Source organism: Tachysurus fulvidraco, chromosome 24, assembly GCF_022655615.1.
Source record: "Tachysurus fulvidraco isolate hzauxx_2018 chromosome 24, HZAU_PFXX_2.0, whole genome shotgun sequence".
In the NCBI taxonomy this organism is placed as follows: domain Eukaryota; kingdom Metazoa; phylum Chordata; class Actinopteri; order Siluriformes; family Bagridae; genus Tachysurus; species Tachysurus fulvidraco.
Genome location: NC_062541.1, coordinates 13,165,144 through 13,190,543, shown reverse-complemented (window position 1 = coordinate 13,190,543; position 25,400 = coordinate 13,165,144). Strand labels below are relative to the sequence as shown.

Here is a 25,400-nt window from a genome sequence, read left to right as displayed (position 1 = left end):
TTTTATTTTTCTCATCTAAACTCCTTCCCTTCTTTCTTCTCCTTCTTTGTCTTCTTTCTCAGTTTTCTCTGCCTGTCTGCTCAAGTGCTGTTTATTTCTGTCTTCTCTGTTTGGTTGTTTTTGAGGAGTCTGTCTCCAGTCATCCCTCGTTCGTGTCTCGCAGCTCTAATCTGACACGCTTGTGCCGGTTTCTACGTTCCAACAGAATCAGAAGAATTTGTCCGTCGCTATCCACACGGTCCCCTCAGGGCCTCGTTCAGTTCCTCCTCATTCTCTGACTGGACTACTCCTGGCAGTTCTGCCCCTGCGCACCACTTGACCTCTGAACTGATCCAGAGTTCAGCTGAATAGTTTGTTTTCAACATTCCTAACTTCTCCCATTGCTCCTTTTCCTCCGCTGGCTTCCTGAGTCGGACAGAAAACACTGATGTTTGTCTGCAAAGCAAAAGACGAGCCGGCACCCACGTACCTTAAAGCACTTAGTGTTGTTCTTCTGGAAGTCACCTAATGGTGGAAGTGAACTTTCTTGCGATGTCCAAACATCAAAGCTGACTCATTATATTTCATTGACAGTATTTAGCAGAAGCACTTATGTTTTTTATTTTATTTTATACACCTGATCATTTGAGGGTGAAGAGCCTTGCCTAGCAGTAACAGCTTGGTGGACCTGGGATTGGAACTCACAAACTTCCAATCAGTAGTCCAACACAACCACTAGGCTACCACATCCCATTCACTGACCATCTTCATCCTACCTCTTCCTGTTCACCAATCTCCCAGCACTTGTGGCCTGATGTTACTCTTAGTGCATGAACCAGTACGAGGAAGCATTTATGAATGGAGATTTCAAAGCTCTCCTGTAAGTCACTCTGGATCTCAGAAGATCGGTCCAAGTGCAATGAATGCTAACGTGTAACTATGGCTCTTGTGTTAGCTCCAGTCTGTTCCCTTTCTCTTGTTATCTGTTGTAAAGCTGATCTTGAAGCATTTTAAATTAGTTTTCAGCCCTCATTAATGCAGCAGTAGCCTTTTAATGAATTTGCTATTAGGCCGTTTGACCCGTCTTGGTACGCCGACATCGCAGCAGTTTGCTCGTTTTAGAGGAATATGAATGAACTGTGTAGGTAGAAACCTGTCGCCTGAAGTGCTCTCAGAAAAGCGTTCCAAAAAGAAAACGGACTAAAGATAAGAGCAGTTTCAGGCAATTAGTAATAGAGATAATTGCGGTGAATGTGAGTGAAGAGCACTTGAGCACAGAGCGGTGTCCTGAATTGCGTCTCATCACCCAAGCCTCCGATTTTCACTGAACTACGTTTAACGCAATGCTTTAAAGCTTAAACCAGTCCATCACTCAAAGGTTTCTTTCTCACCTTCATCTACACGCTGGTGCGTAAGAGTATTCATTACTCAGACATTTACAAGTGAGAGTGCAGTTGAAGGAACAGAATTCCCCCATTACCCAAATACCCCAGGGGCTGGGATACCGTTGTGACATGTCCGTGTCTCACCTCCAGTCTCACCTGTCCTCTCTGACCCTTATTACTGCATAATACAACATTACTGTTGTGAAAGTGAATTAAAAAAAAAAGCCCTTTCAGGCTGATATCTGTTAACAGCTTGATTGGGTTATGTACAGGAAGACTGCTCCTTACTGGGTTTGAGTCTTTAATCATTTTAAGTGGTGGGTGGGAAGACTTGGCGAAATATGCGTCACACATTTTGCAGACTCGATTTCCCCACCTGATTGCTTGCCCATTTTTATATAATTTTTTCCCCCTCTTGGTGGAAGATTTATAGCCTCCCGAATCAACGGGACAGGCTATTACCATGAGCTCTTAAAAGTCATCATTCAAGCGAGGAGGCAAATGTGTCACGCTTTCTGGAAGACCTGACTCGATGTTGTTAGCATCCTGTTCCCATGTAGCAGCTGGATGAGCTCAGTGTTCTATCACAGGATGCTCTGTTATTCAGGACATTCCCGACAAAGCGCCAGCTTCAAACATTAACCAGTCTGTCACTTCTACAGCACTTGGGAATGCGTTGGCTTTTTAAAAACTAGAGGAGAACGACACACTTTTTTTAAATAGCGTTTTATAGCTTTATATGTGTAACCGGTTTTATTTGTCAAAGACTGAAACGAGTCTGAATTATTTAAGACTCAAGCTCATTATTGCTAAATAATTCTCTTTAGGCTTTCTTGATATTGATTTTTTTTTTTTGCTTTGGGTTTTACCATTTAAAACAATCATGATATTTAATAAGCCAGAACCAACAGCCTGAAAATACAAGAAAAAGAACATTGCAATCAATTCAGGTTTAAGGAGAGAAGTGGGGAGTGTAATCGTATTGCCAGCTGTGCAGTCAGCAGGAGCAGTCGTGAAAATACAGCTGGATTATGGCTTTTTTCCCTTGATTCCACAGAATGCACAGTAAATAGCACCAAACCACTACATTTTCAACATAATTTGTTTACATATCGGTCACTTAACGGTTTTAAAGGTTTTCCTGCTCAAAGAAAAACGTTCTCTATTCACCTGTGCATGTGTTGACAGAGAAAGGGGGCGGGGCTTCACAGGAGTGTCGGTTAATACCAAAAACCGTTTCCAAGTCATTCCATAACGACATCTTTGAGCCATAATCTAAACAGACTCGTGTTAATTTGAAGTGTGTGGCCACAAATTTCAGCAAGTCATCAAATATAATATGCTCATCCCTGGATAGAGACGATTAAAGCGTTTTATTGCACAAGCTTAATTCTCTTAAACACCAGCCAGATGAAGGGTTGGACTTTTTGTGAGATTTCTTCCAATCAGCAAGTGATGAAGCAACAGCTCTTGTAAACATTCTCAGAGGATTGGTGCATTAAGTGATTTTATATATATATATATATGATTTCATAAGAATAACTCCTTCACATAGCTTGTCCTTAAGGACTTTAAGGAGTTAGTGTTTCATTCGCTTTATCGTCTCCAGCCTTGTTTCCCATAGTTCATATATTCTTTGATGGAAACCATTGGTTGATGATGAATCCCACCTGCTCTTGCGTTTTTTTTTTTTTTTTGAAGAAACGTCACAGCTCGACCCTGCCGTCCCCAATTTGTGTACACACTTGTGGCTTTATTACTTATTTTATCTCCGCACTGCCCTGACACGGCACAAGCCTCCTCTACATCTCTCCATCTCAGCAGGAGCTTGAATCCCAGACAAATTCCTTCAAACTAGCTCTGCTTTGAGAAGAGGCGGCGGCTGTGAAAGCTGGAGCTGTTGGATTGATGAAATTTCAGTGACACATCCTCCCTGACCTCTAAACCATGTACGCTTCATAAAACCCTGCTCTACTGCTGTCAAATTCTCGAACCATCTTACTTGGTTAGAGCCCTGCTTCTGCCCAATCACTGTGGTGCGCTTGTCTCTGCTCCAATCAACATGACCGATGCAGTTGTTACAGGCCACCGAGCAAGCTGAGACGACTATTGCTCACTGCGCTCTTTTGCCGCTTTGACATTTAGAAAGTCGGTTTGTGTTTATCAGTCACAATCTAACCATTTCTTCTGTCCGAGTGTTCGGACCGGCTTGGGCTGTCCCGACAAAAGCTCTGGGATTTCTCAAAGCTTGTACAGACCTGCACGTTTGTTTGTTTTACTTTGTTTTTTATTCCATATTCACATTTTCCACTAGTGATACCTCATACAAACATACTCTAATGTTAAACAGAGGAGCTTCTACTCTGCTTATGAAATATCGTCATCCCTGGATATTATGTAGAGATGATTAAGAGAATTAAGCTTGTGCAAGAAAGTGATTTAAACACCAACCAGATGAAGGGTTGGACTGTTTATGAGATTCTTTTAAATGAGCAAGTGATGAAGCAACAGCTCTTGTAAACGTTGTCAGGATGCTGTATAAATAATTAGATATGATTTCATAAGAATTCCTTTACATGGCTTCAGCAAAAAAATAATGGAGTTTCTACACATGATTCGCTTGGATTGTCCCGAAAAGGCTCTGGGATTTCTCAGAAAATGGTAAAGACCTGCATGCTTTGTTTTGTTTTTTTATTGTAATCTTTTCTTTTTTCTTTCCGTTACTGAAAGGAATAATTGGTTACGGATCATGAATAGTAGCGGAGGCGAAATTCATACCTTCGCCTGAGGGCATGCTTTTGATGTGGTTAAAATAAAGAATAATGGCAGGTCTGACCGACATTTCATTGAAGCTCTTTTTTTGGGGCCCAGTAGAGACTTTTGTTCTCTGTCTGCAAAACACACAATGTAAATATGTACATCTTTTAATGTAAAACCAACCTATAATTTTGGGCTAAAATTGACAAATAGATGTGAAGTTGTTTCATGGGTTTTGTAAAAAAAAAAAAAAAAAAAAAAAAAAAAAAAAAAAAAAAAAAAAAGCTTGATCGATAATATACTAATACACAAAGAAGAATTTTTTTTTTTTAATCTCTTGCTTTAAAGGCCTTTCTTGTATTTATTTTTTTGGTGACAAGCGATGGCTTTTGGACACATAAAAAGTCACTCGCTCGAAATTGTTGTTATTGTCAAAATAACTAAATTCATGTATCAGCCTGATGGTGAGTGCATGTCTGGGAAGTCTGACTGGAGTTATTGTTCACTTCCAGACCACAGAGTTAAGAAACACACCGACACTCACACACAAAAGCTTACACTCAGCCATGTGGGTATCTACACACCCAGACACTCACCTGAAGTGGCTCATTTGCAGGCTAACAGTTAAATTACACCGACGTAAAAGCTGGTGAAAAAATGGCATATAGGGAAAGAACGGGTCCTGTCTTTAAAGAATGCACAACACTTTGTTCTGTGAACCTGTAAGAATACACGAATCCTGTCTCAGCCACACTGTTTTCCAGCAGCATGGTTTCTGCCTAAATACAATAGTTCTCTGAGTCAACTGAAGTGAACAACACTTCCCTTCCAGCTGTACAGCAGGTAGCTCTGAACCAGTAATACAGAGCAGCGGTTCCCACAGCGGGGGCCGCGATGCACAACCAGGTGCTCGGCGATTTTTATTTATTTTGCTACAGCAGTGGAAAACCTGCACACCATTTGAGAAGTCTTGATTATAGAGAGTATCAGGAGCTCAACTGTGCTAATATGACCCAGCTTAGCTGGGCAGCGAAGGCCTTCAGGAGATCAAGCAGAAATAGATCTCAAGGGGGGGAAACCTGCTGTAGAGGGGATTTCTTCCAGCGTTGACAAACATACAGCACAGTGACATGAGCTGTATTGTTTTACTCCCTTTAACTTAAAGATATAACTTCACAACCCTGATCTAGAAGTTCAGCCAGTGATGCCAAATCAACATGGCTGCTCACAGCATGAGCACTAAACAGTTGTTGGTTACTTACTACTCTTACTATGCTGTTTTGGTATATAAATATTAAGTTCAAGTTCAAAGTGTTTATTGTCATATGCACAGACAGAAAGCATGTTTCCCTGCACAATGAAATTCTTACTTTGCCGTCCACAATAAATGTCATACAGTAAAGGAAAAAATCAAATAGAATAAAAAATAAGAGCAAAAAAATAAAAATAAGAGCAATAAAAGCAATAAAGGTGAGGTACAGTTCTTAATAGAGGCAATACAAAGTGAGGTAGTGCAGTTCTGAATAAGGCAATACAAAGTGAGGTAGTGCAGTTCTGAATAAGGCAATACAAAGTGAGGTAGTGCAGTTCTGAATAAGGCAATACAAAGTGAGGTAGTGCAGTTCTGAATAAGGCAATACAAAGTGAGGTAGTGCAGTTCTGAATAAGGCAATAAAGTGAGGTAGTGCAGTTCTGAATAAGGCAATACAAAGTGAGGTAGTGCAGTTCTGAATAAGGCAATAAAGTGAGGTAGTGCAGTTCTGAATAAGGCAATAAAGTGAGGTAGTGCAGTTCTTGGTGAGGTAGTGCAGTTCTGAAAAAAATGACTGTGCAAACATGTAATTCAATGTAAACAGTTATGTCCATGTAAACAGTTATGTCCATGTAAACAGACAGTTATGTCCATGTAAACAGTTAGACAGTTATGTCCATGTAAACAGTTAGACAGTTATGTCCATGTAAACAGTTAGACAGTTATGTCCATGTAAACAGACAGTTATGTCCATGTAAACAGTTAGACAGTTATGTCCATGTAAACAGTTAGACAGTTATGTCCATGTAAACAGACAGTTATGTCCATGTAGACAGTTATGTCCATGTAGACAGTTATGTCCATGTAGACAGTTATGTCCATGTAAACAGTTATGTCCATGTAAACAGTTAGACAGTTATGTCCATGTAAACAGACAGTTATGTCCATGTAAACAGACATGTCCATGTAAACAGTTATGTCCATGTAAACAGTTAGACAGTTATGTCCATGTAAACAGTTAGACAGTTATGTCCATGTAAACAGTTAGACAGTTATGTCCATGTAAACAGACATGTCCATGTAAACAGTTATGTCCATGTAAACAGTTAGACAGTTATGTCCATGTAAACAGACATGTCCATGTAAACAGTTATGTCCATGTAAACAGTTAGACAGTTATGTCCATGTAAACAGTTACACAGTTATGTCCATGTAAACAGACATGTCCATGTAAACAGTTAGACAGTTATGTCCATGTAAACAGTTACACAGTTATGTCCATGTAAACAGACATGTCCATGTAAACAGTTAGACAGTTATGTCCATGTAAACAGTTAGACAGTTATGTCCATGTAAACAGACATGTCCATGTAAACAGTTATGTCCATGTAAACAGTTAGACAGTTATGTCCATGTAAACAGTTATGTCCATGTAAACATTTAGACAGTTATGTCCATGTAAACAGTTATGTCCATGTAAACAGTTATGTCCATGTAAGCAGTTAGACAGTTATGTCCATGTAAACAGTTATGTCCATGTAAACAGTTATGTCCATGTAAGCAGTTAGACAGTTATGTCCATGTAAACAGTTAGACAGTTATGTCCATGTAAACAGTTATGTCCATGTAAACAGTTAGACAGTTATGTCCATGTAAACAGTTATGTCCATGTAAACATTTAGACAGTTATGTCCATGTAAACAGTTATGTCCATGTAAACAGTTATGTCCATGTAAACAGTTATGTCCATGTAAACAGTTAGACAGTTATGTCCATGTAAACAGTTATGTCCATGTAAACAGTTATGTCCATGTAAACAGTTAGACAGTTATGTCCATGTAAACAGTTATGTCCATGTAAACATTTAGACAGTTATGTCCATGTAAACAGTTATGTCCATGTAAACAGTTATGTCCATGTAAACAGTTAGACAGTTATGTCCATGTAAACAGTTAGACAGTTATGTCCATGTAAACAGTTATGTCCATGTAAACATTTAGACAGTTATGTCCATGTAAACAGTTAGACATGTCCATGTAAACAGTTAGACAGTTATGTCCTTGTAAACAGTTAGACAGTTATGTCCTTGTAAACAGTTAGACAGTTATGTCCTTGTAAACAGTTAGACAGTTATGTCCTTGTAAACAGTTACAGTTATGTCCATGTAAACAGTTAGACAGTTACAGTATGTCCATGGTTGCAAACTCCTGTCAGCTCTTTAGGAGTCTAATGGCAGAGGGGAAGAAAGAGTTCTTCAGTCTTGAGGTCCTGCATTTCACACTTCTGTACCTCCGTCCTGAGGGTAGAAGTGTGAACAGTATATATAAATATATAATATAAACCTAAGCATGTGCTTTAGATCAGTCAAATTCAAGTATTAGTTCCTTAGCACTGACTATACACTGACTATGAGGCTGTGATGTGAGCTGCTAACTTGTCGATAACAAAAGACGTCCGTATTTTTTTAACTTCATAGCTTATCACTTCTGTGTTAAGTCAAAGACAGTGTTAGATTGTCTGTCTTATTACCTTTTACTATATTCCTCAGGTGGGAAAAATTGTATTTAGAGACGGCAGGATATCATGCATTTGTATCAGGCTGATGTCAGAAGATAAATGGATCAGATTTCAAATGGGGGACAGAATCTGATCCATTTGTGTAGTAAATCTAATCTAAAATATCTTAATGCCAAACATCCAGTAATTAGTTCATGTGATAATATTAATGGCACCAAAGTTACCATCTAGAGCATGGACGCATCACTGGATTGGGTACCCGAGACCAACAAGTTGTATGTTGCTGCTGTTACTTTAATTTTTGTTCGTTTGTTTACTCAATATTTCAGTATCTGAAGAGAAAAAGAAGCATCTATTCTTGGACTCTTCTTGTTATTAAATCATCCAGGTCATCTTTGCGAGTCTATCCTGTGCTGAAATGGTTTGCGATGTTCACATTAGCCTAGACTTTTGTGCTTTTGTCAACACTGAGATGCTTGAATTATATGTTTGGAAGTGGTGTTTTCGTGAAATTGGCTGCAAGATGGAGGAGTCACTTTACTGCTCTGCTGTTTTGTTTGCTTCTGGTTGTCTGACACACTGATTGGTGCCGCAGAATGAGACGCTTCCTCTCCGGCTTTGACACGTGCAGGTGAAAGTGGGGCTCTTTGATGCCATACTACATAACACAGATGTGCCATTTGGTGCAAGGTACTCTCTTCCTTTTTTGTTCGCCTTGATTCACTGTGTCTAAAGCTAGCGCTTGAGTTCATGAGGTATTGAAAATGTTTTTTTTTAAGCCCGATCTCTGGTTTGTTCTCTTCTGTGAGGATGTGAGGATCCTGTCAGGACTCTTAAAGCTGTTTCCAGACCAGTATGAAATCCTGACTCTCGGCTAAAGTGCTAGAGGAAAGAGGAGAGGAGTGATGGCAGGGTATAATGCGAAGGATGGATGTCTGCCTAGGAAGCCTTCATTATGTTGAGGGAGAGGGAGAGGAACAGGAAGACCGGATTCTGTGCTCTATTGAACATATTTAACCCAGGCGTGTGTAGAGCAGAGAGCAGGTGGGCCGGGCCATAAATGTTTCATTAAGTCTCTTTGTGCTCTTCTTATTGCAAAAGACAAGGCTAAAATCTACTGGTGAATCTGTAGCTTTCTTCATTCATTCATTCATTCACTCACTCACTCACTCACTCATTCACTCACTCACTCTTGCGATAGTGAAATAAATGATTTTAATGCTGGAGCTTCAGTGGTGGTCTTTATCCAGGAGTTAAACTGGAGCAGAAGTGTATGAATGTTTACTGTGCTTTTTTTTTCTCCTTTTTTGTTAGTCTACAGTTTCTTATGGGTTTTATGATTAGGTTGTTAGGATTAAATGTTGTGTACTTCCCCTGCAAAGAGAAAGATGAAGCGCCGTCTTTGTAATTATTCTTTAATTTTTGGCCATATTTATCTAAGGAAGCATTGTATCCTGCCGGAGACTGCTGTTAATAAAACAGCTGCTAATATGTTATTTTGTCCTGTAATTTTACGAGGAGACGACATGCTTGGATATATTCAGGCAATTTCACTGAAACTGAACGGAATAACTGAAGGGCAAAATATCTCGTTATGGAGAAACAAAGAAAAGCAATGATGCTGTGTGTGTGTGTGTGTGTGTGTGTGTGTGTGTGTGTGTGTGTGTGTGTGTGTGTGTGTGTGTGTGTGTGTGTGTGTGCGCATGTGTGTGTGTGCTTGCTCCGGTATAATTGGGACTGGGACATTTTTTTTTTGCTCGCAGTGTAGTGACAGTCACCATCGTGGCTCTACTGTGAGGTAAAGAAGGAAAGATTTTTTCACTCTGATGTCACGATTTGCAACACAATCCATCTGCTGTCAAACTCTCTTAATCCCACATGGGCACAAAGAAACAAAGAAAGCAGCAAACTAAGTGTAACTGGACTGTGTCTGGTGCTGTGCGTCAATGTTACATAAAATAGATGTAGCAAATTAAGGCTGGCTCAGTGTTTCATCTTCAGCTCACTATGGACCAGTTCCAGATTCCTCACATCTCTGTTATCATCACGCAGAACCAACGGCGGTGAATTAAACCGTGTCACTGTGCCGTTATAAATACAACAGACAGGTGAAGTCTGAAACTACAGGATGTGGTGTGTGTGTGTGTGTGTGTGTGTGTGTGTGTGTGTGTTTCAGGGAGAACAGGTGTGTCTGATGTCTTGCACTGAATACACGATAATGGCTGTGTAGTAGCGCTTCATCTCCAAATCTACGTATCCATAATTTGTTAGTAATGCACTTGACCGCTGTCTAATTTACTCTGAATTCCCATCTAATGCCTGGTATTCCCGGGATGGGCTCAGAATTCACCCCGAGATCCAGGGAGCCCAGGATAACATGAGCTCATACAGTCATACTTTTTTTTTTGTTAAAATAATTTTTAATGCACTTTTTGAAAATGGGCATTAAAATCAAATGGAAAATATGGAAATAAAAATAAATCCTACTTTTTTATTTATTTATTTTTTAAAAATTATTTTTATTGTCTATGCAGTTTTTTGAAAAATGTGCACAAAAATAATCAGAAATTTAAAAAAAAATACTTTTTTTTCTTTTGAATTTCTTGTTAGTTAGAATTTGCATGTGCTTTGTTTCACATCTTGTTTTTTTTTTTGTTTTTGTTCTGAAAGTGGTGAAATACTTTCATACTTGGTCATCTCTGCCTGTATCCTCTTGTCACATCCTGTGCTGGAAGATAAATATAATAATCTAAATATAACAGTACGGCTTGTAGATAAGGCAGGAGTCGTCTATAAATTCATCGGAAATCTCTAGCAGGAAAAACAGAAGCGTGTGTGTGTGTGTGTGTGTGTGTGTGTGTGTGTGTGTGTGTGTGTGTGTGTGTGTTTTTTGCTTGTTGTCTTGGTGAGGAGTTTTTCCTTAAAACCGAATCACTTGCCAAAGATGACGTGACGTCTCATGATTATGAAATGTCTTCCATCAAAGCTCGTCTCAAGGCAATCTGACGGAAGCATGTAGCAGGAAAAGCCATGTCATGTCGTTCTAGAAGCTACAGATCTTCTTGTTCTGGAGGATCAGAGTGGCCTACATTTCTCCCTCATTCCTCATGTCTCTTCTGTGTTTGCTCCAGGTGTGTCTTGTGAGCCAAGACACTATCGTGTAGCCTGATCCCTCAAAAGGCCCTTTCTAGGGGCATCATTAGGGATGTGAGCTTGCCCTGGCTGACCTCAGATCACCCCACTGATATTTGTACTATTCCTGTTCCTCTAGAGGAGAACAACAAATCCCAGTGTTTATCAGTTTCTCTCTCTCTCTCTCTCTCTCTCTCTCTCTCTCTCTCTCTCTCTCTCTCTCTCTCTCTCTCTCTCTCTCATTCTCTCTCATTCTCTCCCCTCCCCTCCCCTCTCCTCTCCCTCTCGCTCCCTCTCATTTTCTGAAGGTAATTTTGTTGCTTTTAACTCTTAGTCGTGGTCTTGTGTGGTCGTTGTTGTTATTGTTTTATTGTTTTTTATTCTTTTTACATGTCATGCAGAACAGTTACTCTGTGAATCGATTTAATTTTGTGTCTTGAGGCTCCCCACTATGATAGCAAGCGAGGTTTCGATTCTGACCCTTGCTGTTCGTCAAGCCCCCTTCTGTTCTCCTCAGCCAAGATTGATTCATTCATTTATCTAATTTTGGGAGCAGACGTGCTCTCTCTCTCTCTCTCTCTTTCTCTCTCTCTCTCTCTCTCTCTCTCTCTCTCTCTCTCTCACACTACCTCTCTCTCTATCTCTCTATCTCTCTGCACTGTGTCAGAGGCACATATGGCGTGGAGTTTTTGTGCATTTATTCTTTAGATGGAATAAATTAGAATGTGTTTGCAAGTAAATGAGTTAATTAAGAGTGTTTGCTCACCTTTTTGGGGTGCTCTCCAGAGCAGCTGGTGCTCTAGCCTTCTTTCTAAGGTTTTCACCACCTCTGGCACACCAGTGTTGTCACAGAACTTTTATACCTGGATGCATTTACCTGGATAGTGATATTATTAGGTTGTCAACTAGCCCAGAGATTTGGACTTCACTCTGTGTGTGTGTGTGTGTGTGTGTGTGTGTGTGTGTGTGTGTGTGTGTGTGTGTGTGTGTGTGTGTGTGTGTGTGTGTGTGTGTGTGTGTGTGTGTGTGTGTGTGTGTGTGTGAAATAGAATGCTTTTAGTTTTTTCAGAACCAAAGGGTGATGAGTCCAAAAACATGAAGTCTTGGTCCATTTTGGTGTGTGTGTCTTATGCTTGCGTGTGTGTCTGTGTGTGTGTGTGTGTGTGTGTGTGTGTGTGTGTGTGTGTGTGTGTGTGTGTGTGACCTTTAAGCATATCCCAGCTGTGGAAATGTGTGATCTCAGATGAAAGTGACTGAAATGCCCTTGCACGTTCCTCACACAGAACCAGAGCCACCTCAGTGAGACATGTGCTGTCATGTTCCAAATTACACTGACTCTTTCAACACACACACACACACACACACACACACGTCACCGTAGCCCCGCTAATCACGTGGACATGGCAAGTGCTTTGAAACACATCTGTCCTGCATATTACAACTGAATAAACTAGTGTCTAAGCGTTCTGACCATTCCCCTCATACCCACAATGATGTGCTCTAGATGTTAAGGTGATAACGAGCAGAAATCTGATATTGTGTCTTTTAAAATTGTCACACGTGTTTGTTCTTCTTCTTCTTCTTCTTTTTTTTTGTCTGATCTTTTGTCAGTGATCAGCTTCAGCACACTGGATGAACACATCTGTTCTTCTCAGTTCATTTGGAGGTTATTCTTCTGCTGTATTCATGCTAACTTGTAAGGGGTAATTTACAAGTTGTAATAACGTCATTTCCCACCTCAGGGCTGTTTGATATGCCAAATGGGGGAAAAAACATTGACGCCTCCACCAAAGCGTGTCTTTTCTTTGCTCTGTCAGAGCATGTAAAGCCATAAAAAGTTACTTTAAGCGCACTTTCACACCTACAGACCTGAGGGGCTGCTGCTGCTCTTCTGTCGGAGTAAACTTAGCGTTAGCAACAAGCTATCAGCTAACATTAGCACTAACGATTTCGGTGATCGATTCTTCTCCTCACTTTTAAAGCCCTTCATAATCTTGCTCCACCATGCCTCTCAGATCCTACAGTATACACTTCTACGCTCCCTCTCGTACTCTCTGCTCTTCCTCATCTAGGCTCCTCATGTGTCTTGAAAGGTGCCTATAAATAAAAAATGTATAATAATAATAATTATTGTTATTATTATAATTATTAGTGTTATTATTAATTTTATTTATTAATTTATTTAATTTTCTAAGCAGAAAATTTTCTTTAAATAAATAAGGCCATTTAAAATAAATAAGAGGAACTTTACACTGTTCTCAAAGTGATACAGATTTTTCCATCACTCTGTAAACAGGGATGGAGTTTCGAGTTGAGTAGACTATTACAAGGTGAAATTTCAAGCTTAGGGGATTTTAATTAGTGCATTTTACTGAACATCAAGTCCGAACGCAACATTATTTCACACATTAAACCACTCAGTCATTTCACACACCTCGCTTCTAAAAGCCCACTTTTTCACAGCAATGAAGACAAATAACGAGCACTTTTAAACCTCTAGCTTTAGTATTTAACATGAGAGATTTGAAAAATGCTGTCTGTGTGATGTGACTGTGTAAAAAATCAATGGCTTCTTTTTGAATATCTCTGCGTCCTTAATAGAAGGCAGGCTTTCCCTCAGAAAAATTGTTAGTTGAGGCGTTAGGGTTCGGCGGGTGGCCGGGGCTTCTTTGTGAGATAGACCAGAGACTCTGTACTACATTTAACAAGTATTTATTTAACGCTAAATATAAAATTTAAACAACATATAATAATAAATAAATAGGTATCCTCTAGACAGTGACGCACCACGTCTTTGTCTCATTTCGGCCATGTGGCGCGCGTGCGCGCTCGCGGTGTGAAGCGCGTCTGCGCTATTCACCGAGATGCACTTTATGGCCTTTTGTGCAGCGGAATATTTATTTTTTTGGACGACCTAGTTAAGGCGGTAGGGCTTCCGAGCTTAGGCGGGCCGCCTTAACTGAAAAGCGTTGCGGGAAACCCTGGAAGGTGACAAGAACAGAGATGCCTGGCTTGTGCAGGCTGTGAGACACTGAGCAGGTCAGTAAGAGTTCATATGTCACATCCATAAGACTGGAATTACATAACACACACGCACATGTGCGCACACACTTTACATTAAACACTATCCCACAATTCGTAGACAGAGCAGCTGAGTGTTAATATGCCTTAAAGGAGTGGACACTTCTTCACTCCTACTTCACACACTTAACTTGAATGAACCAAAAGACTCGCTAAAGATGCAAGAAAAGCCTTTTGGAATATTGAGTGATTAATAGCAAGAGATGATGCTCACTGTCAGGAACAGGAGGAGGAGGAGAAAGCGGATGCTGATGAGGTATTGATCAGAGAATTTCATTCAATTTTATTTGTATAGCGCTTTTAACATTTAAATGTTGTCTCAAAACAGTTTTACAGGAATATTAAAATTCAGAATAATTTCAATTTACGTGAGCCTGAGACAACAGCAGCACTGAAACACTCGATATGACAATATGATGAAGAAACTTTGACAGGAACAAGGCTCAAAAGAAAACATCACCTGTGTGGCACCGGTAGTGTGATTTATACATCATTTCCCTTTCATAACTCTACACCAGAATATAGTCAAGTGCAATTGTGTAACCAGGAGCTTTAAACAACTTCTAAGTATAAAGATAAGATAAATTAAATCTTGCCGAAACCATCAAACGTTCAATATCTGTGACTCGAGTGCAAATCTGACCTCTTCCTGTTAGCCGAACATCGACATCACAGACATTTCGTTGCTCGCTGTGAGGTGCAGGGTCTGAGGAATCATCCCTGCTAGCATTAGCTGGCTAATAAACCCCAGTTCCTGCTAATATTCCAGTCCTTAACTCAGTCACTTTGAAGCATGATGATTAGTCCCTTTAGTGACTATTAATCTCACCAGCACTTTAAAACCCTTCTCGTGCCGGCTAGTGTGTGGAAGACGGATGGAATCTCCAGCGCACTACACATTCTACATTCCTTCCTTTTCATGGAGATTAAAACGAGTTCACATGCGACTAGCACAGCGCCAGAAAGCATCTCACCATAATGGTGAGCGTTTGACGTGGTCTGGAATGGTTCTTGGCTGTGGCTGGTGGAACAGGGATTATATTTCTGCATCTCACATATTTATTACAACATCCTTGCCAGTTCATTTTCTTGTTGGGTTAAAAAAAAAAAAACTGTATTAGATGCCAGGATCGAATCCAGAATCTTGTATGTCTGGCACTGACTAGTGGAAAATTGTTGCCAAGAAAACAACTGGATTATTCAGGATTCTGGTGCTTTGCAGATTGCATTTGGTGGATTTGCTTTCTTGCTCCAGGGTGTTTTTTTTTTTTTTTGTCTTCATATTGCTTAAGCCAAGTTTCATCACTGAGCTGTTAATATTGATATGGCCTGAATGTTGTTTAGGCATTGTATTTGTGGTAAACAAGCTAGCTTGAATTTTTAATGGTGTTTCCTTTACAGCTACATTAACAGGATATTGTCTTTATCGTCATCAATGTCGTCTATGTCGTCGTTGGGTTTGTTGCCGTCGTCATCGCTTCTCTTTTTGTTGTTGTTCTGACTTTGTCATCGTTGTTGTCCTATTCGCTGATAATGTTATTAGTCCACGTGTACGTTCTGCATATCCATGCACATTGCGTTTATTTAGCTGCACACTCGTGTTTGTCACCGAGCACAGTGATGAGGAGAAGTATAAACCCACTACAGCTCGGCCTGATCGTCCTGATTCAAGAGCAGCACCACTTTGGCTTCTTTCCCAGACAGGCTTCCTATGAATTCTGTCAGGAAAGGCATTTAGAAAGAGATTAAGTAAACAGCATATAAAAGGGAGAAATCAGCTGGGATTTTCAAAACAAACATTTATAGCTGCTATGCTGTGATTTCTGCATGTCATTAAATACAGTTTAGATGTGTTTTGTTGACCTGATCATTTCTGTAAGGTCATGGAAAAGTGTATAAACAGAAATGTAGACCTCAACAAAAAGCTCAATGCTCTTTTTTTTTTTTTTTTTTTTGTCATTCAAGCAACCAAAGTAAAGTGTATTTACATTTTTGCCCACATCCCTTTTTGTAGGTTTTGGTTCCTTCTTCTTTGAGTTTATTAACAGCACAAGTTTCACCAGATCTGAAAATCTAGTTTTTCAGAAAAATCTGAAATAACAAAGACTTATAGCTTTGTTCTGTATAAATGTGTCCTATCCCATCTTGCAGCTCTCTCTAACTCACCTGTCAGTTGGATAAAAACATTTATTTCCATTGTTGATGCATCAGATTTATACTGGCATCATTATTTTCTTTATTTGTATAGCGTTTTTTTTACAATTGACATTGTCTCAAAGCAGCTTTACAGAACATTCATAGAACAAAATGTTAATATAAAGAACAATATAAATATTAATATAATACAAAAATCACGATTAATATTAGAACCTTGAGAGGAACCAGACTCAAAGGGGAACCTCATCCTCACATGGGTGACACTGGAGGGTGTGATTTATAAATATACAGTCTGATAAATGTTGTATTGATGAGAAGATTGGTGTATTGCGGTTCTAAAAGACCACATGGAGTTGTCATCTCCTCTTTAGTATCGCCGAATTTAACTGGAGCTGGTAGATCTCTAGATGCCTCAGGATCCTCACAGAGTCGGCCTCATCTCAGTGGAGACCCAAAAAATGATTGTATTCATGATTTCTTCATACGTATCTTCAGTTTGCTTTGTTAAATCAGGGTTTCAGCTTTATTACAATGTATTAAACCAATAGTGTCCTAGTAGTTTTTGAGAAATGTGACCGATCCAGATAAAAGATTTTACTGAAAGAAATATTCTCTCCGATATTTAGAAATCTGGTTAATCTTATCATGCTGACTGCAGCAGTGTAGCTGCCTTTCTAGAGCACACGTGCAAGTTAAAACCACAATGTAACCTATCTGGAGGTCTAAAAATAAATACGGGATACGGTAAGAAATCCCGACTCTCATACAAAACACTAGATCTTGAAAGATTTGCATCTGTTTACAGTTTTGTCCTGTTTGTGCGAGCGAGCTGAAAGCGCTCTGATCTGAGTAGTGAGAAACACAAAGAAATTGAGCTTTGAATCACTGTGTATTGTTTACACTTTGCAACCTGGAATTCTACAGCATCACTACTGTATAGTGGATGATGAGTCAGTGGATATTTCTACTTTCCACACTCCATACATATTACACTCCTGATCCACGATAGCCGGCAGATGTTTGGTTCAACAGCTGGATCAGCTCAGTACATCGGTACATCAGTGTAGGTTTATAAGCAGGACTGCTGCAGACAAGATCTTTGTTGGTTGTGCTGCGGTTGCAAAGTGCAGGAAATATGAGAGCACATGAATATTTAGAGCGTCTCTGACAGAACGGAGTTGTTAGAGCCCGAGGTCTGAATCAGGACTAGGATGACACAGGACCCAACAAAACTAATCCCAGTTAGCGAGTGGTTTAGTCTCGTAAGTGTGACAATGCGTTCATTCATCTTTAGTAAATGATTTTTCCTGGTTACGGTCTCTGGCTGTTATTTCTGTAGCCCCAAATTTTATTAAAATATATAACCCTAGGGTATGTGTAAGAATAATTGTAGGATTGGTCAAATTTATAGTTTCAGGATTAGTGGGATTGGTCAAACTTTGTGTTGGAATTAGTCAAATTTATAGTTTCAGGATTAGTGGGATTAGTCAAATTTATAGTGGTGGGATTAGTCAAATCTATAGTGGTGGGATTAGTCAAATTTATAGTGGCAGGATTAGTGGGATTAGTCAAATTTATAGTGTTGGGATTAGTCAAATGTATAGTGGCAGGATTAGTGGGATTGGTCAAACTTTGTGTTGGGACTGGTCAAATTTATAGTGGTAGGATTAGTCAGATTTATAGTGGCAGGATTAGTGGGATTGGTCAAATGTATAGTGGCAGGATTAGTGGGATTGGTCAAACTTTGTGTTGGGACTGGTCAAATTTATATTGGCAGGATTAGTGGATTGGTCTAATTTTCTGTGGTGGGATTAGTGGGATCGATAAATATTTTGTGCATGAGTTGACTGAATATATTTCTGCTGGAGTATGTGTGAATTATTCCAAATATTCCTGCACATTTCACTTATTGGATCTGTGCTATGAACATGAAAAACACTCATAGATAAATTGATTCATTTCTAGCCATTCACCCAAAAGAAGCTTTATAAGATGTCGGTCGTTTCTTCTTACTCAGACTGTTATAGTTGCTCTTTTTCCTCCTCTTTCTGTCCTCTTGTCTCTCTTTCTACCTTCCTAGCCATATCGCATCACACTCTTTCATGTTTCCACCAAATTGGAAATAATACCATTTCTTTCTGGGCATAATAGTCTTGGGTAGCCATCAATATACCCATGTGCTATAACTCCCCCTCTTTTTCCCCCTCTTTTATTCTTTCTCTCTCAAAGACTACATACATACACACAATCTTTCCTTCTCAGGGTGGCTTCATTCTTTTACAGACGGAGTGTTGTTTTGTTAAGCGCCCAGGGCAGTTAGTCTGATGTGAGTACTGCATGTTTCAAAATGCAGGAATTTTTAAAGGGCCACTGATCATATTTGTTTAACTAGACAACTTGTACTTCTCGTATAAAATTCCCAAATCCAAAAAAAATCCCAGGCCGTGTTTACTAAGAAGATCATTACAGTCAGTGTGTGAGAACTTGATCAGCAGTCAGTCAGCAATCTATTGTACCGAGAACTCGGAAAATCCCAACCTCTGTCACGGTAAAGTACCAGTGAACCGGTCGGAAACCCAAGCCAGGAACTTTCACCTTGCTGAAGTTCCCTGGAACTAGTCACCAGGAAACACAATTCCCTTTGCTTTATTTGATCTGTTTGCTGATTTTAATTAATGCGTAGCTCTTGAAAAATGGGGTCATATGGAATTCCACAGATTTCAGCCCAGATCATTCGTATCAGTAATGATAAACTGGATATAGTTTTCCTATCATGTCATTTCTCCTTGATATCTACACAAAAAAAAATCATGCAGATGTTCTTAAGATGTTTTCTAATTCGGAGAATAGCCAGACAGATATGACCTCGTTGTGGACATCCAATTTTTTTTGCTGGAGAAAATCTACTCGATCCGTTCAGTGGATTGAAAGTGTGCATAGGGAACCTGTCCATTTGTTTTGGTCTACCTCAATGAAACAAACACCAGGGACTAAACGGTTTAAGATTTTAACAGCAAGATAAGTGTGAGACATCTGGAGTGTATAGGTTCAGTGTGAGACATGGACAGTTGAGGTGTTTAGGTGCAGTGTGAGACATGGACAGTTGGGGTGTTTAGGTTCAGTGTGAGACATGGACAGTTGGGGTGTTTAGGTTCAGTGTGAGACATGGACAGTTGGGGTGTTTAGGTTCAGTGTGAGACATGGACAGTTGGGGTGTTTAGGTTCAGTGTGAGATGAGGACAGTGTATATAATACCTGACTCTAGTGTATATGTAATGTGTATGTGAGTGGCACCTGGCTGGTGTGACTGTTGTGACTTAAACCTCCACCCTGCATTTATTCTCCTATAGCATTTTCTGCAGCTGACTGTCTTTTAACCTTTTGGTCTCTCGATGGCTGCACATTCCCAGTCATGTGTGTGTGTGTGTGCGCGTGTGTGTGTGTGAAGACCCATCTGTGACATGGATGTTCGCTTGAGCTCAGTGGCAGATAAATGACTTTCTTTTTCTTTGATATGGAAAACACCTATATATCTTCACAAGGCATCTGTGTGTGTGTGTGTGTGTGTGTGTGTGTGTGCGTGCGTGTGTGTGTGCGTGTGTATGTGTGTGTGTATATGTGTGTGTGTGTGTATGTGTGTATGTGTGACTGAGATATAGCAAAGTGTGCACCTGGTGTTGGTGTGTGTGGGTTGGGTAGGTGTGTGTGTGTGTGTGTGTGTGTGTGTAAGAGAGAGCGAAGGATAAAGCCTGTCTCCAGACACACTCCTGGCAAATGTACTTGGCTTATGCAAGCTGGTGTCACTCATAGCTCATTACCCCAAGAAGCCAGATCATTGTGTTTTGGATAGCCAGATGACACTTAACATGGAGGGAGGGACAGAGGGAGAAAGGGATGGATAGAGAAAAGGATGAATGGAAGGAGCTGCACTGTGGGCCAAAAGGTTAATAAAGATGTAACATGAAAAGAATAGAGATGGTGAAAAGCTTCCCTCATATGTGTGTCTCTGTGTGTGTGTGTGTGTGTGTGTGTGTGTGTGTGTGTGTGTGTGTGTGTGTGTGTGTGTGTGTGTGTGTGTGTCTTTCCTGCAGATATGACTACCGTGAAATGCTTCACAACTCCACCTTCTGTCTGGTGCCGCGAGGACGGCGATTGGGCTCCTTTCGCTTCCTGGAAGCATTGCAGGTGAGCTGGCTCTAACACACACACACACACACACACACACACACACACACCTCAGAAAGCTGATTGTTTGTGTGCTTAAGAGCTGAGCCCCTTGGCAGCCTGTTCTTTGGCTGAGGCTTTGCTGCTACTCATCCCTCTCTCTTCTTCTCCACCACACCTCCGTCCCACTTTGAAGGACAAACCAGCAAACCAAATCGGTTTGTTGGCAGAATATATTTCTTTTCGCATGCAGTGTTTGCTGAATGGACTTTAATGTTGTTGTTGATTGTGTTCACTAGTTCTGTATTTGTAGAAAAGGTGCACGGTGGGCAAATGTTTCAAACACCGGGGTTTGAGCCCGGGGTCATTCAACAAGCTTAACATCTTTGGATTAGATTTTAGCCTCATCCTTTCATCCTTAACCCTGAGGTCGCCCTGGCAGAAGCAGAAGTCATATGTTTTCAGCAAGACTTGATTATTTTCGCTGGCTTTAGGCAAAGCAGCTGTTAATGACTCAAAATGGACAGCAAGCACACCAAGTCTCTAATTCATGCACATTAAGAAACATACTGTAGTTTGGTTGCATTGGAGGCTCAATGGTTAAGGCTGTGAGTTACTGATCAGAAGATCCCTGCACCACCAAGCAGCCATTGTTGGGCCCTTCAGCAAGGCCCTTAATCCTCTCTGCTCCAGGAGGCTGTATCATAGCTGACCCTGTAATCTGACCTCAGCTTCCTAACAATGTATATGTCACAAATAAAGCGCCGCCTTCTGTTTCTTCAAACGACCGAATATCCGTGCTTTTCATTCCCGTTCTCAGTCGAGGATACTCGCTGTGCTGCTGATCTCCAAGCATTTCACTTACCCCAAAAGATCAGTGCGTGTATTTTCATCCTTCTATTTTGGTACATCAAACAAATTAAGGCTTTCAAATAGGCTTCGGAAATCACAAGGAGTAAAATGTATCTGACACTAGGAGATGATGCTGCACTGCACGAGCATAGTTAATAAGCAAGACTTTATTTACTGGATTAAAACCTATTTTTTTTAACCTATGTTCTACAGTTAGCCCTGATCCCAACTAAATCCAGCGAGATGAGTGATTTGAGTGACGTGATGTGAATCACGAACCTGCCAGACTGAGCACAAGGTTAGCGAGGGGGTCTTCGATTAGAACAAATCACTATACACACGCAAAACATCATCATGGATAGTAATTGCTCAGAAGACAAGAGACGGATGGCTTTTATTGCTGCTCGCGGTTCTGAATGTTGGGATTCTTACATTTATTAGCATTAACACTTTAGCTGCCTGGTTGGTTCGTTTTCAGACCACTGATTCAAGTTTTGTTCTTTATTCTTCCCTCAGGATCACTATTAAAAACTAAAAAAAAAAGAGTATGTGAGAAAAGCCCAATTCTCAACACCCTTATATCACCGGTTCTGGGTGTCATCTGGAACCAAACTGATTTGGCTTAAGAGCTTGACCTCTTTCTTTGGAAAACTGGTTTCAGATTAGTTCCCAGCAGAATGATGTCAGTGGAAAAGAGATACTGGTGTGTCTCGTCTCGTCTCGTCTCAGGACCAGTTAGATCTGAGTTCATTAGAATCGCTAGTAATCAGCGAAATTTAATGTTGCTTCTCATTTAGTGTAATATATGCAGCCACTATGAATGACACATTACTGTGTGTGTCTCTGTGTGTGTGTGTGTGTGTGTGTGTGTGTGTGTGTGTGTGTGTCTGTGTGTTTGTGTGTGTAGGCAGCCTGTGTGCCAGTCATGCTAAGTAATGGTTGGGAGCTTCCCTTTTCCGAAGTCATCAACTGGAACATGGGCGCTGTGATCGGAGACGAACGGCTCCTGCTGCAGGTCAGACCTCGTTCTCTCTCTCTCTCTCTCTCTCTCTCTCTCTCTCTCTCTCTCTCTCTCTCTCTCTCTCTCTCTCTCTCTCATTTCTTCTATCTCACTGTCTTCAAGTCTCCACAACTGGCATTTTCTTACTTTTTGACCTCACAGTCTACCACCGTTGTGTATATTGCGCCATTTGTCCTGCTCTGCTTTGCCCGTGGGAGTGGAGGTTGTTGGCCTTATCGCACTACCTTCTTCCTGCTGCTTCTATTTAAGCACTGAGAGCTGAGATTATTGTCGCAGTGTGTCTGTGTGCTGAACACACACGCACATATTCCTGAGGAGTTAAATTCATATACTGAAGAAGTCAATCTCCCTGTTTTACTCACCCTTTTCATGTAGCATGCATAAGTATTAACCCCCTGTCTTTCCTCTATTCCTTTTTCTCTCTTCCTGCCAGAGCCATGGTGATTAAATATCTCTCTCTCTCTCTCTCTTTTTATAAATTCTCTTCTTCTGCTCGTCCTCCAGATCCCCTCCACAGTGCGCTCCATCCATCAGGATAAGATCTTGGCTCTGAGGCAGCAGACTCAGTTCCTGTGGGAGGCCTACTTCTCATCAGTGGAGAAGATTGTACTTACCACCCTAGAAGTGAGTGATGCCTGCTCAGCCTGCCTTTTCGTGCTGTTACAGTTAGCAGTTGCGATCCCATGCAAAACACTTGGATCCACTCGAACAGTGCTTGTCGCAAGACTATCAAACAAACCTCTCTGTAACACACACACCGAGATTCTGCTGCTTCGCGTCTGTGTGTGAACGATCGATCGTTAAAACGACGTTCTGTGTTCATCATCCTATAAGTAACATGACTTGCTGAGCTCATGTGATTTGTTTTGTAGTAAATACATCAGACCTTTCTGAAGTTTCAGTTTTCACTTGCTATACTGTTCTCATTGTGTTTCACACCGTGCGATTAACCGTCTTTTACGGTTAATTACGTCCGCTCTTTCAGCTCAATCCAATATAAGAATCTGTGTGATGATGTTTTGTCTTTGGTGGATTATTTAACGGAGGTCCTCTAACCATCGACACGCGATTAAACAAAACCATCTCGCCCTGCTTGTGTAACTAATCCGTTCCTCAAAGTGATCTTCATGTAATAAGGTTTTTAGGTTTTTTGCCTGCATGTTTCTTTTCCCGTGAGACCGTCGCAGGCCTTTCTTACACGTCCAGAACGGAATCGATTTACAGTGAGCATTTATCGACTATGCGGTGCGAGGATCTGGATCCCAGTTCTGGTTTTGTTCGAAGGCAAAATCAGGGCTGTTTTTTCATGGCACTGTATGGAAACTAACTAACATTGTTCCATCTTAATGATATTAATGATATTATTATATTGTGCTGCCTTAATGATGCCTTTATAGAGTGTACAAGAGCAGTGAGTGAGGGTCTGATTTATGTTCATCATAGTTTGATGAAAAACAGCCCAAATAGCTGTGGATCTGCAAAAGTCCTTGGACTTTAGAGAAGAAGAAGAAAAAACCCAGTCTTACAGACAGTGACATCGTCAGGCCTGATGATGCACACAGGATATTATCATTAGCAAAACAATGCTACAGATCGTTGGTCCGATTCATTTTCTCCACCTCGTATATTATTTTATTGTCTTTTCCACTTGCTGGGTCATTGATTAATCCTAGCTAACGCAAATCCACTCGATATGTAGAGTCGGGATATTGCAAGATATCTTCATCTTCAGCCGTGGGAATGAAGAAGAATGGAATGTTAAGTGCTGAACAAAACGATTGCGTATACGTTCAATTAGTGCACTTATAACTCGATAAGTATTTAACAGAGTGACATTAAAACCCGGAGAATGAGGTTTAATAAATGATTTTCCTAACGTTTCAGGTTTACACCCTGTGATCGTGTTGAAGGTCTTTCTTTTTTCCGATTTCTGAGAAGTCAGATAAAAACGTTTGCTCTCATTTTTCAAACTCCTGCGTAATTGCATTTCCATATGCGAGTGCTCAGTTACAGTCTTTTTAATCAATGTTTTATCTTCCCTCCGCACACACGATTACATCCATAACACTAGAACTAATCATAACAGCTCCAGATTAAGCAAGCGCAGGGTCGTCGGTAACGGCACAGGCACGCCGGCGCGGTAATAACCGCAGGTATCCAGCACTTATTTTTATTTATCATGCTCCAGTCAGAATATTGTAACTGTTCCGTCAGGAAATTGAATCGTCAATCACTTTCCTCCAGGTCCAGACAGACCTGTAGGCATCGGCGTTCTAGCCAGCAAAGAGAAACAACCTTTCAGTCCTTCCTATGAGTCCACATTTAAGATGACAAGTGCTCTTATTGCCAGGGCAAAAGAAGGGAGAGTTAATCTTTTCAGTTGAGTCAAATGGTTATTGACTGCCCTTGGGGAGCAGGGGGTGGAGAAAACGGGGAGGGCACTGAAATGAGCTTTTGCCACACTTTGCTACCTCAGAAGAAATTTTATGCCCCACCCCTCCTCTTTTTGTCAGTTGTGTTACAAAGTGCCTCAGGCGTAGCATTCAGAAGTGGCTACTAGAGCACTATTGGTCGAGGCGTCCGGCCTCCTATCAGCTGCAATTCCAGGGTTGCCAGCAATTATCTTGTCACCCTGCCAGGCCGTCAACACACCGAAGGGCATGATATAAACTGCAAAAAACTGTTGCTTCAATCTGTGTCTCTTTTGAAAGGGGCTGTTGGCTCTTCAAGGCCACAGACGCTATCTCAGAGCCGGGAGCACCTTAGAGTCGTCTGTCTTTTGTCTCATGAAGCACGTGGCGTTTCTATAAAAAGTGATCGAACAAAGACTCTGAACATTTACATACATCTACATCGTTCGTGTGTGTGTGTGTGTGTGTGTGTGTGTGTGTGTGTTTGCATGCATGCTTGTGTGTAAATAATGTCCATTTAGTGCGGCAGTGTGACTGGTTAAAGGTTAAATCTTGGCTACTGTTCAGAAGGTTTAAACAACAGCGCCTCCTAACTGTAACTGTTGGACCCCTGAGCAAGGCCCTCAGCTCTCTCTGCTCCAGGGAGATGTATCATGGTGAAACTGGGATATGCAACGAAAAGAACTTGCTGT

General features: G+C 40.7%; 1 protein-coding gene across 2 annotated transcripts in view; it reads left to right on the top strand.

Annotated features, from left to right (window-relative positions):
• Nucleotides 1-25,400, top strand: part of ext1b (exostosin glycosyltransferase 1b) — a 101,011-nt gene that overhangs the window by 56,230 nt on the left and 19,381 nt on the right. For both annotated transcript variants that reach the window (XM_047808013.1, XM_047808014.1), the window contains 3 exons: nucleotides 20,352-20,445; nucleotides 22,184-22,291; nucleotides 22,802-22,921. In XM_047808013.1, coding sequence (XP_047663969.1) covers nucleotides 20,352-20,445; nucleotides 22,184-22,291; nucleotides 22,802-22,921 — 322 coding nt within the window. The remainder of the gene's footprint in view (nucleotides 1-20,351; nucleotides 20,446-22,183; nucleotides 22,292-22,801; nucleotides 22,922-25,400) is intronic.